The 15,628-nt window shown below is 36.7% G+C and overlaps 1 protein-coding gene across 1 annotated transcript in view; it reads right to left on the bottom strand.

Moving 5' to 3' along the window:
* ZRANB3 (zinc finger, RAN-binding domain containing 3) overlaps window positions 1-15,628 on the bottom strand; it is a 226,722-nt gene that overhangs the window by 110,370 nt on the left and 100,724 nt on the right. Inside the window, exons 3-5 of the mRNA XM_006834600.1 lie at window positions 6,144-6,322; window positions 2,699-2,930; window positions 1,172-1,257 (exon numbers count right to left, since the gene is read on the bottom strand). Of these exons, the coding sequence (XP_006834663.1) occupies window positions 1,172-1,257; window positions 2,699-2,930; window positions 6,144-6,322 (497 nt within the window). The remainder of the gene's footprint in view (window positions 1-1,171; window positions 1,258-2,698; window positions 2,931-6,143; window positions 6,323-15,628) is intronic.

Below are 15,628 nucleotides of genomic sequence, written 5' to 3'. Positions count from 1 at the left end.
AGATCAACATGTGTATTAAAACAAGCAGGTACCAGAAATAAAATTGGTTATATTCCAACACTGGCAAGGGGTGGGGAAACCAGGATTTTATACACTGCTGGTAGGAATATAAATTGGTATACCTCCTGTGGAGCATGATTTGAGAAAATTTATAAAATATGACTTTTTACCCAGCAATTTCACAATTGAAAGTTTATTTAACAGATTTATTCCCATGTGCATGTCACAAAATATTAAAATAGCTAATAATGAGTGCTCTCTGTCACAGGCAAAATTACTCTCTGATTTCAGAACTAAAGAAATTTAAGACATGGAGAGGTAGTGTTATTTGCCTTAAACAACTGATCTGCTAAGAAGTAGAGAATGTGGAAAAACACAGGTGGTTTAGCTCTAGATTCCCATGTCATTAAATCATTCCAATATACTACCTTTTAACATGTGCAAGGATGTTTATTGCTCAACTGTATGCAATAACTATATTCTATAAACATCTATTAATAAATCACATCGATAGTATACCCATAAAGTGAAATACTATGCAGCATTTAAAAAGAAGGTCTAAGCTCTTTAATGATATGAAGGATCTCCCACATATATTAGGTGGATAAAGCAAACTGCTGAATGTATAGATTATGTTACTATATGCGTACAAATAAGATAAAGCAATATTACGTGTATATAATCACATATGAGGAGCGCTGGGAGAAAGATGCAGCTTTCTGCTCCTGTAAAGATTTGCAAACTTGGAAACTCTATACAAAGTCACGATGAAACGGAATCGACTCAATGACACCTAATAACAGCAACCACATAATCCCAGGTACTCACTCCTTCAAGCACAGAGTATCTCTAGATTGATACAAAACAAACTACCAAAACTGGTTACCAGGGAAGGGAAACAGTTGGCTGGGAGACAGAGATGGAAGACATACTTCCTTGCACTTTTGTCCAATGCGCATTTTATCTAATCAATAAAAATCAATGTAATAATTTCAAAAATCAAGTAAGTGGACAAAAACTTTGTCACCATCTATTCCTTTATTTATTTTCTGTAAAGATTATTCATATAATAATTTATTTCAAGAAATTATTCCACAGCTAACACAAATCTGAAAAGTACTGGACTTCAGAATGACTAATATACAAGCATATAGAAAATAGGTTGTCTTACCTGACATGTGCATTACAGTATCTTTTGGAATACTCGGTCCATGTTCCAAATTTTTGCGGGAAGAGAGCTTCGATCTGCATGAAGAGCTATAATGAAACATGTTATGTTGTGATATTTTCAAATAAACATATTAATATGTTGTGATATTTTCAAATAAACTATTATTACTTTGAGAAAACTAGTTAGTAAAATAGTAAAAAGTAAAACTGAAAATCTACCTCTTCTTCCTCAATGCCCCTCCTGTCCCTTCACCTCCAATTGCTGTCATCCTATTTTTCAGGAATAATTGCTATACATTTCTTTAAAATACAGGTATGTCTAAACGTGTACACCTAAACATTTTCTGTGCTTATAATAATAACAATGTCTGCCAGATATGGAGCAGTTACTATATGCCAGGATACAGTGCTAACATACGGCCTTTCATTTTCTCACAACTCCCTATAATTCCCCTACAAGACAGTAAGTCCATGCATTGTCCATAACTCAGTGTTTACTAGTAGATAGGACCTCCCTAGGAAGCACTTAGAGGAGCTCTGGTAGTGTAGTGGTTATGAATTGGGCTACTAACCTCAAGGTCGGCAGTTCGAAACTACCAGCTATTCCATGGGAGAAAAATGAGGCTTTCTGATCCCATAAAGATTCACAGCCTCGGAAAGCCTGTACAGGGTCACTATAAGTCGGAATTGACTCCACGGTACTTAACAACAAGAAGGAAGCATTTATACTTACAAATTCATTCATGATTTCTCCTTTTCTACAACCTACCCATCTCCTCTTAAGAGTAATAAAAGCTAAGTGGGAAATCATTCAAAGAAAATATTCTTAGCTGCTTTGTTCACAAGCCCTAGTTCCACCACATCTCCCCAAACATAGATCTAGAAATGTAGGAGAACAAAGAGAAGCTCTGTGGTGTTGTTGTTAAGTGTCGTGGAGTTGGTTCCGAATCATAGCAACTCTGTATAGGGTTTCCGAGGAGTGGCTGGTGAGCATGAACCACCGACCTTGTGGTTCAAACCAACCTTGCAGTCTAGCACACGACCCTGCACCGCCACACCAGGTACAGTATAAAAGAAATACAGTAGATTTCACCCCAATCCTGAGGGATTTACAAATATAAAATAGGAAGGATAAAGTTGAGCAAAAGGGAACACAAATATGAAAAATATTGCAAATTTATACTAAATATGAAAATCTTATAATAAGGTATATATTTTTATGTATATCTCAAAGCATGCCTAAGGGCTTAAAAGTGAGTAAATAAGAAAAGTCATAGAAGAAGAGATATTTAATTAACTGCTGTTGTTGTTGTTAAGTGCCGCTGAGTTGATACTGACTCATAGAGACCCTGTTTATGGGTTCGAAGGTTCATCTTTCTCATGAGGAGATGCTGGGGACGTTGAACCTCTGACCTTGTAGTTAGCAGTCCAGTGTTTATCTTGCAGAGTCACAGCACTCCCATTTAATTAACAGCTGATACAAAAAACTTCCCTGGCTTCTTCTGTTATTTGGTAAGGATTTAAATACCTCTTCAGGCCTTCCCAAAGCTGGAGTTCCTGTAAGAAGAATGGCTCGTTTCGCTTTCTGAACTAATGGTAATAAAATCTTGCTGCGGGATGCATTTCTGGACTTCATGTAGTGTGATTCATCCACTATGACCACTTTGAAGTTCTGATTATCTAGTGCATGTATCAAAGTCACTGCGTCTGTAGTTAAAAGACCGTAACCCAGAACTGCCACTTTGCTAGTCGATATTCTCCTAGAAAAGAAAATCCACATACTTTTCAAATATTTCAGTAAACAATGTATCATAAACAATATAATTCTGTTGTGAATAAATGGAGAGGAGGAAGAAAAATGAGAAAATAAGAGAAGATGGTATTACTAAAGCAAACTCAACTCCACTGCCATCTAATCAATTCCAACTCACAGTGATCTTATACAACAGGACAGAATGGCTCCACAGGGCTCCCAAGGCTGTAAATCTCTAGGGAAGCAGATGGTCACACCTTCCTCCCGCAGAGTGGTTGGTGGGCTCGAACCACCAATCTATTGGTTAGCAGTCGAGTACTTTAACCATGGCATCATCAGAGTCCGCTGATAACATTACTATTGAAACTCAATTTCTTTTTAAGGTTTTACAGTCCTCAAAAACATGATAGAACCATAATTCAAAATTTAGGTTAACAAAAACCAAATTTTTGATTAAATGGTCTTTGGAAGATTTTTATATCAGGCAAGCCACATTTTACTAAGACAAGAGCATTATTCTCTGAGAATACTCATTCCATGCACATAGTCTCCTGCAAAAAGTGGATACTCAAGTACTGTCAACTCTTCAATAAAGCCTTCGCCAAACCTTATGCTGGGAGGATTTCTTGACCATGGTACTACTGGTATTTTGAGCAGAACAATTCTTGGTAATGTAGGGCAGTTCAGCACACTGCAGGGCATTTTACATTCCTGGTCCCACCTACTAAAGGCCAACAGAGTCCCACAGTCATTGTGACAACAAAAATGTCCCTGGCCTTGAGCTGATGGGGTGTGAGAAGAAGGGAAAGGGTACCACCATGGGTAGAGTGATCCCTGACATTTTAGACTATAATTCATACATCAAATTATCCTTTCACATACGTCTCTCCCTTACAATATCATGACACGGGTGAGAGCAGGGAAATGTCTCTTACTCATCTTTGTATACATAGTGCTAATAAATTTGTAGAATGAAATAATTAGACAAATAAATACATTAATATTAAAATAGAGTCACTTTTGCATTTTCTCTATCGCCAGTGGAAACAGAGTGCAGAGTCAGTCTTTTACAGTTCACAACTTGCAAGGAAAAAGCACAGCAAGTATATTTTAAGTCTTTGATTAATCTACTTCATTCAGAGTGTTATGATTTTCTCATTGTAGTAAATAAAAAATTAGATAGGCTGTAGAAGAAGAGTAGAGTTAGTATTATTCATTAACAGTAAAAGAAAAAGGCTTTGAAGGCTGCTGCAGTAGTCTGTGCAGCATCTACTATGCCACCTACTTTTGTTGTTTTTAAGTGCTGTAGAGTCGGTTCCGACACACGGTGACCCTGTATAGGGTTTCCAAGAAGCAGCTGGTAGATTTGAACTAACAACCTCGATGTTAAAACTGACCTGGCTTTATCCTATGGTGCCACACCAGGGCTCCATCCTGCCACCTACTGACTAGTAAGTAGTTTCAGCATGTATGACATACACTGGAGGGGGCATATGTATTTGTGGTATGCTCACATTGATAAACATTTGTATAGACCTGATGCGGTACTTCAACTCCCTGGATTATAGCAGGTATGTTTTACTGCCCTTAGCTGATATTCTCCAGGAAAACTATTCTCTGGGGCTATAGTGGCTTCTAGATTCTTTACATTTTACCCAAATAAGAGTATTTGCCACTACTTACAAGAATGCATTTCCAAAAGAATAATGTAAATCATATGACCTAGATGTTATTAAAAAATTAGTGAGGAAATATTTTAGGAAAATTTCAATGTAAACATTGACACCACACCCACTGCCATCAAAAAGATTCAGACTCATAGCAACGATGTAGAATGTATAGGCTTTCTAAGGCTGTAAATCTTTATAGGAGCAGAAAGCCTCATCTTTCCTTAGGAGCAGCTGGTGGGTTTGAACTGCCAAGCTTGTGGTTAGCAGTTCAGTGCCACCAGGTCTCCTTAAACAAGGTATGGTCATGGTGGTAGTGTGCCTTCAAATTGTTTCAGACTAATAGCAATGCTGTATAGGGTTTCCGAGACTGTGAATCTTTATAGGAAGAAAAAGCCTCATCTTTCTCTAGCAGGTGTTTGTTGTTGTTAAGTGCCATCGAGTCCATTCCATCTCATAGTGACCCTGTCCAGGGTTTCCAAGGAGCAGCAGGTGGGTTTAAAACGATGACTTAGCAATTCACAAAGACTTTGCGGTCCAGTATATTAACCCACAGTACCACACCAGGATATGCAACTGTTGTTGTTGATGTTAAGTGCCATCAAGTTGGTTCTGACTCATAGCGACATCGTATAGGGTTTCCAAGGAGTGATTGGTGAGCATGAACCATTAACCTTGCAGTCCAGTGCATTAATCCACAGTGCAGTATCAGGACTACACTAAGCTACTATTGTTGTTAACTGCTGTTGAGTTGGTTCCAACCCATATTGACCCTGTATAGGATTTCCAAGGAACAGCTGGTTCAAACTGACTTTGTGGTACAACAATTAACCCATAGCACCACACCAGGCTCAGAAATTAATAATATTGAATCCCTAAAAACACAATAATTTTCATGATTCAGTTCAATACTCAAAGTTAACAACTTATCAATATTAAAACTGATGGACTCATTCCAATGGCTAGAAAATAAAATGAAGAAAAACACTTGTCATCTTGTAACTTCTTTTTGGAGTGAAACACTCAAATAGTAACAAATATTTTCAAAATATAAAATACTTAAATGAAAATGAACATAATAAGAGAACCATCCTTGCTAATATTGCTTTTTAGTCATTCATAAAAGTTCTAAACCTATATTAACTAATACTTGGAAAGTACAATCAACCAACATTGCTGATATAGAGGTTAACAGAATTTCAAATTAATGTATTTATTGACTAAACCATATTTATTTTTAAATGATAAAATAGTCAGTTTCTAAGTATATTTAAGGAAGAAAAAAAGTAAACATGTTACATACATCTCTAAAAGTATAAGACTTTCTCTTTGCTTTAAAAATCCATTGTGAGGAAAGTTATTAAATGGAATAATTTGCATTTCAGATTAAATTTCTTTAAAAATAATCCATATTAAAAATGGCAAAATAAAAGTCTCCACTCTATTTCTTAACATTATATTATGATCTGTTGAGGATATTAAAATACAGGTATGAATTAAATATATACAAGTACACGAAGACTTTTAATTTAGTATTAAACGTATGTTCTTACCCAACATCAGTCTTATTCTGGATAACATGGATTTCTTCTGGACCTAGTTCTGGAATCCATTTCTCTATTTCTTCTGTCCAAGGGTACCTCAGAGATGAAGGGACCACTATTAAAAGAGGCCATTCTGCTTTATAAAAGTAAGCAATTGCAATTGCCTGGATGGTCTTTCCTAGACCCATCTAAAGAAACAAAACAAAAAGAAAGGCCAGAATATTTTGAAAGAAAAAATTTATTATTTAAGGGTACTATTCGTGGCAACGATAGTGAGGTTGACCCAGGATTGGGCAATGTTTCGTTCTGCTGTGCATGAGGTCGCTATGAGTCGGTTCCAACTCAATGGCACCTAACAACAATTCACAAGTTGGCGTCCTGGTGTGGTACTGCAGGATAAGCACTGGATTGCAAGTTCGGTGGTTCAACATTAGCAAGATAATTTTACAATATATATAGTAAAATCAACTGGATTATGTTCATAAAATGCTTGCTATCAAAAGCATGTTATATTATTTCCAAACCATTTGTGATTAGACTTAAAGAGGCAAAATGATCCTTAATTTTAAATATTGTTGTTGTTGCTAAGTGCTATTGAGTCAATTCTGACTCATAGTGACCAACCAACTCTATGGTACATAACCACCACCAGTTTCATAGACATTAATTTTATAAAGGTATATGAGTATCATCAATAATTTCTGTGACAGAACCAAAATGTTAAATTCAAAACACTAAGGATCCATTATGAAATACACAGACATCGTTAAAAAAAGACAGAATGGTTTCTAAACCAAGAAATCTTAAGTCTGATTCATGGAAGGATTAATCTAAGAAGATGATGTGTTGACTAGAAAGGCAAAAAACAGAAGGAAAGACTACAATACAGAGTGTGACTCTACTTTCGCTGTTTGACTGCTGATAGTTTTCAGGCCACATCTTTCTCCTGCCCCTCTGTCCAAAGTCTGGTCAACTTGAGAGGAAAGCCTCAGTGTGACCTCCTTTGACAATGGTGGAGATTTCACACCATTCAAACCCTACCTGAACAATGAGAACCCTCTGGCTAGCACCAACACAAATTACAATAAAACCAAACCAATCTCCTTTCTCTGCTCTCTCAAACCATATTTGGACCTGCCTGCCTGCCCTACTCTTCCCAGAAAGTCTCACCAAGTACATAATAAACCTTTTCATTCCCTTGGTGCATGTGTTTTTAAATTCTTGTCAAAATACTGAAAGCTAAGTACATGTTTTTTAAGTTTCTTAGAAGTGTTGTTGATCAGTGCTGTCATCTCGGTTCCAACTCATACCAATCCTGTACAGGGTTTCCAGAGGAGCAACTGGTGGGTTTGAAGCACCAACCTTGTGGTTAGCAGTCCAGTGCTTTTTCTACAGCTCCACACCAGAGAAATAGTCCCATAAAATCATCTTCTTTTTTACAAATTATATCTAGAACTCAGCTATCCTAAGCTGTGGTCTATCCTGACATCAGAACCATATTGCTGGAGGGGTACAGCCTGCCTCTATAGTCAAATCACCAATATACATTAATAAATGACACTGTGGGTTTTTTTAAATGTTTTATTGTGAATTATATGATAGTTTACATGGGAGAACATTAGCTTTACAGTCATTCCTATCATGTATCGTTTCATTGCCATGGTTACAATCCCTTCCATGCATCATCAACCAACTGTGGGTATACTCTGCAAGCCTGGCCCCCGGTCATAGGAACACAGCCCCTCTCCTTCTCTGTGTCTAAAGTTCCCAGCCGTTCCATCTCTCCACGTCATCTCTGCCTCCATCTCTGGTGTCACTGTTTCTCTGGGTAGGGTCCCACACTCCACTCTTCTCCCTTGATGGTCCCAGGGACTTCCATTCCTGGACTGCAAAGTGACATTGTGTGTGTGTGTGTGTGTGTGTGTGTGTTTTAATGTTTTATTGTGAATTATGTGATAGTTTACATGGGAGAACATTAGTTTTACACTCATCCTATCGTATATCGTTTCATTGCTATGGTTATAATCCCCTCCATGCATCATCAACCAACCAAAGGGTATACACCTCAAGCCTGCCCCCGGTCATCAGCACACAGCCCCTCTCCCTCTCTGTGTCTAAAGTCCCCAACTGCTCCATCTCTCCACGTCATCATCTCTGCCTCCATCTCAGGCATCACTGCTTCTCTGGGTAGGGTCCCGCTCTCCACTCTCCTCCCTTGATGGTCCCAGGGACCTCCACTCCTAGGCTAAAAAGTTAATCACTCCCCTCTTTGCTACAAAATGTCTGCCTTTACATTTCCAACCTTCACAGTCAGTACTGATAACAATTATTCACTATTGTATCACAGAGACCCATCCACATTTCATTTCATCAGCCCTGCCTAGACAGATTGAATACTACTCTGTGGAGATTCTACCTTCCTTCATGGCCTCTGAATCTAGGCTCCCTCTTGAAAGCTTGTAAGCCAGTCACTTCTTGCTTTTGTAGCCCCCTCATTTTGGGTAGCCAAGTGACATTGTGTTTTATATGAAAGATTTGCCTAGAGCTTAACTAGAGTGAAAAAAATCTCAAAATCTAGTCTCCTTGGAATCCCTGAAAAAAATGAATTTAAGAATCTAACAGCAGGAGACCATATCCTATGTCTTTAGAGAATTCACCTAAGAAATAAGTCTAATCAGTTTTTTTGAGTCTTTGTGGTGTTATAGCATAAGTATTGGACTGCTAAACTCGAGGTCAGCAGTTGAAACCCTATGTTGTTGGTGGTGACAGCACTGTGCTTCCACTCATAGAGATCCTGTATAGGGTTTCTCAGGCTATAACTGTTTACAGGAGCAGAAAGCCTCATTTTTCTCCCATGGACTAGATGGTAGATTCAAACTGCTGACCTTATGGTTAAGCAGCCCAACTTGTAACCCACTATGCTACCTGGGTTCTTGGAAAATCTATACAGAGTTGTTATGAGTTGGAATTGACTTCATGGCACTTAACCACAATCAATTTTTATCTTTTCTAGCTCACAATTCCAAATCTCCATTTAGAACCCCTTAAGTTAAAAGATCATGTAGTTAAATGACTACAGGTGACTTCTTGAAATTATAAAGGTATTTACCAGCACAAAGCAAAGCATTTAATTGTTAGCATTATCTCTTGGGTATGTGTTCCTTCTTTGGCCATTATCAAGTAGAAAATAAAGTTTGACGGGATAAATGCAAACTAATCACAGTTCCAAAACACAAAATAAATATCTTTTAGAATAATCTTATGCTCCCATTAAGGAAAGAAATGATACACAGTTTAGGTTAGCTGAGTTCCAGGCAAAATTTATAAACAGGAAGATAGTTGTCTTGGACTGATTCTCCCCAGAAAAAAACTTTTAAAACATAAACTTAGGTTTCAGTATGTTGTTGTTATTAAGTGCCATCAAGTTGGTTCCAACTCATAGTGACCCTGTACAGGGTTTCCAAGAGGTGGATGGTAAGCTTGAACCATCATCCACTTAGCGGTTCAAACCCACCTTGCAGTCCAGCGCTTTAACCCACAGAGCCACAACAGGACTATAGGTTTCAGTATACTGAGAATAATTTTTAAAATTGTATAATATTCCATTATAACAGCAATAACACACTTCAAGTAGTTTAGGTATACAAAAATAGCTATGCTCAGTAGGTAGTTGAAAGCCCTTGACACTAACTACAGTGGAATTTGTTAAAGTGGAACCCTCCAGAGTTTCACCATAATTAAAGCTAAATCACTGAGGAAGAACTAAACAAAGCCTTGTCTCAATAACAGTACAACTGTCTTAGGTAGCTACACAAAAATAGCAAATGAGCATTTTATTTATGAGAATGATTTTAGGTTTTCTAAATGCTTTATGCCATAAAATTATTAAGAGCAATGAAACAATGATCCTATTTTTTTAATGTTTTCATTGCTTTTATATAAAAATTTTCATGTATATGCATTGCCAAAAGTGATGCTGTGTGAGAATTTTTTTGAAACTGGTAAATTTTCCCAGTTTAAAAGTTACAGTCAGTTTCCACCTTTTGGAGATATGGATCTGTCTTTGGAATAGGATGCCTATTTATTATGAAAGAGACACCTTTGAATGTTCCCTGTAGGTATGCAGATTCAAAGTCTTAGTGAGGTTCTAAATGAAGTAAAGAAACCCAAACAGGGAAACTTCAAACTGACACTTCATCTTCTAGTTATTACTGTTAAGTGGGTGTATGTTTTCTTAGAACCATGTACTTATTCTTGTAGATTAAGTTACATTTTTTCCCCTATAGGGAGGCTTAGATTGTATGCCTCAAAATTTTTGCTTGCACTTAGAAGAGGTTTGTGTGTGTGCGTGTGTATGTGTGTTTGTGTGCGTGCATTGTGTGCGCACAGGAGAGTGGGAACCGGAAATATACCATGGAATATAGTCATATAAGCCTGATTTCTTTTACTCAAGACTGATGAGGGCCCACTGAGGAATGTGCAAGACCACTTCCCTAATGATCTGGCTCTTGCCTGTGTGTGAAAGCAAGCTGGCTTTTTCCTGAAGGGAATGCACTGGGATCATGTGAGTTTAGACAGGAAGTAGGCCTTATAGAGGAACAGGAATTAACAGAAAAAGTTCTCTTTCTAAAGACAAGATATTGAATTGAGCATGACAGCAGAACTCAAATAGGTCTGTAATGCAAACCAGTATGATGGAGCTGCAATGGGCAGAGAGGTGAGAGTTAAATGTGAATTGAGAAAAGCCATTTCTAATAGCAGTCAAATGTTAGACTTCTAATATTGTAACCTTATTTTCTCTAAGTCTTATGGAATAGCAAATGTTTTATCAAAAGGTAAGCCTTACAACTGGAATAAACAAGTAAGCCTGAGTAAAGGGTACAAGAATGTTCTTTGTGCTATTCACTCCTTGCAACTCTTCTGTAAAGTTTGAAATTATTCCCAATTGAAAAGCTGAAGAGAAAAGTTACAGCTCTGTACCCTCTGATCAGTTGTGATAGGGGGAATTACAGAGGCCTATCCACAAGGTCAAGGAGTTGTGGTAGCATAGTGGTTATGAATTGGGCTGTGAACCTCAAGGTCAGCAATTCGAAACTACTAGCTGCTCCGCGGGAGAAAGATGAGGCTTTCTGCTCCCGTAAAGATTTACAGCCTTGGAAACCCTGTTCAGGGTCACTATCGGTCAGAACCGACTCAACGGCACTTAACAACAACAACAATATCCACAAGGTCAGTAGTTCAAACCTACAAGCTGCTCCTCAGAAACCCTATATAGGGTTGCTATGAGTCGGAACCGACTCGACGGCACTTAACAATAACAACAACAACAATCTACAAGCGTCACTGTAAGACACGAGTGACTTACGGCAACGGGTAAGGTTTTCGTTTGGTGCTATACTTTAAAAGGAAATGCCAAGAGAAATGATAAACTATCTGAGACTATAAAAAGAAGGAAATGTCTAAAAAGTTTTAAAAAGTTGACAGAACACTTATATTAAATCATGAAAGGTAGCACAAAAGATAACCAAAGACAAAGCTCACATATGAATATTGTAAAAATTTTAACTAGACTATCAGAATATAGAAATCAGCAAAACATTAAAATAATAATTATATATCACAACCAAATGAAGCTCATCCAAAATTTAAAAAGATTGCCCAGCTTAAGAAAATCTATTACTACAATTTATAATATATATAGGTGAAAGGAAAAATGTCCTATTAGATGCTGAAGAAATAACTGACAAAATTTGCATTTCCTTCTGATGTTGCTGTTCTTTAAGCACAGCTGAGTAGGTTCTGACTCATAGCGACCCTGTAAAGGGTTACAGAAGACCACCTGGTGGGTTTGAACTGCCAAGCTTGTGGTTAGAAGTCCAGTGCTTATCCTACAGCACCACACCAGGACTCCACATTCCAGAAAAAAGTCCTTTATTAACTAATATGAAAATGGTAATGTCTTTGCAAGAGAAAAAAAGGCTATATATAACATGCAAGATCAGCATTGGATTTCGAACCACAAGGTCAGCAGTTCAAATCCACTAGCTGCTCCTTGGAAACCCTATATAGGGTTGCTATGAATCAGAACCAACTCGACAGCACGTAACACCTCCAAATGAAGAAAAAGCATTCCCATTAATATCTGAACCAGAGGAAAGAAATTAAAAATGTAAATACTACAACAGAATAGGCAAAAATGTATTCATAGTAGACGATGTGATCAAATAACTAAACATTTAAAATAATCCATTTAAACAATGATTACTGCAAACATATACAAAGGAAGAGCTCACCAGTATATTAAAATAAGGACTAGGAAAGAAGAGGAGGTTGTGCACATTTTCCCTAAGTATAGAAGCTCATGGATTAGCTTAGCGAGAGCTCTCATAAAAATTAAGATGAATAAACTGCTTGCGTACCATTATAAATAACTGCAGTGCGGTGCTTTCTATCTGTTTTATGTGGCAAGTCTATAATTAATTTGAAGATAACATTCAGAGTTAAGACTAAAGCATTTCATGATAAAATTCAGATCAGAATATTGAAATATTTTCTTTAACAATAAAATGACATACAAATTGTGGGGAGGTAAAGTATGCAAACAAGGTTATCACTTATTCATAATGGAAATATAACTATGCTTTCAAAGTAAGGAATCGAATATAAATCAATCAACACTTCAGTAAAAAATTTATTTTTGTAAGATTACTAAGATGTTTTTAGTTGAACAAATACTTAAATTTATTTGTAGATTCATGTGTTGAAACATAGCAATCATTCTAGAAAGCTTTAGGCAGAAATCACAGTCTAATAATATTTTAAATGTTAACTAATCCATGTCAGAGATTCATTATTCAGATTTAGAATTGGGACTCTATAAAGATCTGCCTTAAATATAAAGGTGGTAGAAAGGCAGGCCTTAAAAAAAAGTTTTTAAGGGACAAGTAAGAATTAAATAAGTGATTACACTGTTGTTGTTGTTATTGTTAACAACATATAAGTGCCTTCAAGTTGATTCTGACTCATAGCGACCTTCTATATGGTTCCCCAGGAGTGGCTGGTGGATTTAAACCTCTAACCTTGCAGTAGAAAAGATAGTGAAGAAGGAAGTAAAATGCTAATAAATCATATCCTCTACCAGTTGCTAAAATGTCAATATTGAGTAAAAATGGGGTCGGAATGAGTTGGGAACTTAGCTTTGGAAAGTTAAAAAGTAAAGATTGGTCACCACAGTCTGAGGAAAGACAGGAGTATTAATTGCAAAAAAGGAAACAAGAATGTGGATCAAATAAGGCTACACAATCAATTAGTTAGAAAAAGACATAGAATATAACCAAAAATAGAATTAGCTTAGGGGGCTAAAACCAAAACTATTAAGAAATAAGCAAAACCAGCAATGCTTTTAATTTTTAAATGCTTAAAAAAACAACTTTTCTAAGTTTACAGAATATTTGCATAAATGAATATTTTTTGCCTACAAAACAACCACTCCAATTTATTCATGATCAATTTTCCTAGGTCCAAACTGCATCATTTTCTTTTCTAAAACAGAATTTTTTTTCAGATTGCTTTTGTCCAGTGCCGTCAAGTTGGCTCCAAGTCATAGCAACTTGTGAGGGTTTTCTGAGGGCTGGTGAGTCTGAACTACCGCACCACAGGCACCATAGGCAATCTCTCTTTCAATATAACATTGTCATTAACATCAGGAAAATACTGTAATAAATTTGGTTTCTGATATTTTTAATAGCATATGGATGACACTTTTTTTTTTTAATATGAACAAGTATATTATTGGATAATTTCTCTATTTTTTTCTCTTCCACTCTTCTTCTAGCAGAACTATTCAATAATGGTTCCATGTTACTTAAAAGAATCTATGTATAGAACAGACTCAAAAGTCCCTCAATTATTACGTTAAGGAATTAAATTTTAATAAATAAGAAGAAATGAGATATATTAAAATAATGATAATGTATCATATGCTAGCTTCAGACTTCATTTATTAAATATTATCTATGTCAAAATAAAAAACTGGACTTTGACTTTGTAGGAACCACTTGTCTAAGGAAAATGTAATATATCTGAACTTGAAAAAGTTTAACAAAAATGTTATCCAAGAAACTCTTGCTAAGAAACAAACTGGATTAAGTAAATGCTACTTGTAAAATATTAATAAATAAAATGAGAATAAATTCTGAAAATCAGTTACTATAGGAAAGAAGTATATGTGAAGAACAAAACTAGGCTAGATTTTATTGAAACACTGTTTGCTCTTTAGCTTATGTCAAGCTTGCTCCAACTCATAGTGAACCTATGTGTAACAGAACAAAACATATTGCTTGGACCTGCACTATCATCACAATTGTCAATATGTTTGATTCCATTGTTGCAGTCACAGTCTATCTCACTGAGGCCCTTTTTCTACTTTACCAAGTATGATGTCCTTCTTCAGGTACTGGTCCTCCAAATAACATCTCCAAAGTAAGCAAGATGAAGTCTTGTTAACCTAGTATTAAGGTGCATTCTGGTTGTAATTCTCCCAAGACAGATTCATTTATTTGTCTGGTTGTTGTTGTTGTTAAGTACCATGGAGTCGGTTCTGACTTTCACACGTGTATGATGTGACTGAAAATGTCATGGCTTGGGTCAGGCGAACTTTAATCTTCAAAGGGACATCTTTTTTTTTTTTTTTTTTTAACACTTTAAAGAGGTTTTGCAGCAGATATGTCAAATGCAATAATATATCATTTGATTTCTTGATTGCTGCTTAAATAGGCACTGATTTCAAGTAAAATGAAATCTTTGACTTCAGTCTTTTCTGCATTTGTCATAATGTTGGTCCAACTGTGATTTTTGTTTTCTTTCTCTTGAGGTGTGTGACAGTTAAGGTTTTCTGTCAACTTGACTGGGCCAGGATTCTCAGTGGTGTAGCAGTTAAGATGTAGTAATCCCCCATGATGAAATCAAATGTAATGTAATCACTTCTGCGATAAGATCTTTTATGAGTAGCCAATTAATTGAAAGGAAGTTTCCTCTGCAGTGTGAACAGCTTCCAACATATTGGACAAAACATGCTTCCTTTTTGTTGAGTCTAGATCCTGCATCTGGTTTCTCACATGACCTCAGGTTCTTTGGATTCAAGCCAGAGACATAGTGAATTGCCTGTCAATTCTGGAGTTCTCAGCAGTCTGCGATATTACCTGTTGACCCTGAATATGCCTCTACAGCCAGAAGCCTGCCATCTATGCAGCTATGTGAGTCAGATAAAGCCTCCGGACTAGTATCTGACCCAAGGACTTGGAACTTGCCCACCTCTACAAATGCCTAAAATATTTCTTTTTATAAACCTTTCTATCTATCTATATCTCTGGTAGCGTAGTGGTTACGAATCGGGCTGCGAACCCCAAGGTCAGCAGTTCGAAACTACCAGCTGTTCTGTGGGAGAAAGATGAGGCTTTCTGCTCCTGTAAAGATTTACAGCCTCAGAAACCCTG

The sequence above is a fragment of the Chrysochloris asiatica genome, unplaced genomic scaffold (assembly GCF_000296735.1).
Source record: "Chrysochloris asiatica unplaced genomic scaffold, ChrAsi1.0 scaffold00012, whole genome shotgun sequence".
Taxonomy (NCBI): domain Eukaryota; kingdom Metazoa; phylum Chordata; class Mammalia; order Afrosoricida; family Chrysochloridae; genus Chrysochloris; species Chrysochloris asiatica.
Note: the sequence above shows the minus strand (reverse complement) of the source record. Positions and strands in the feature narration are given on the sequence as shown.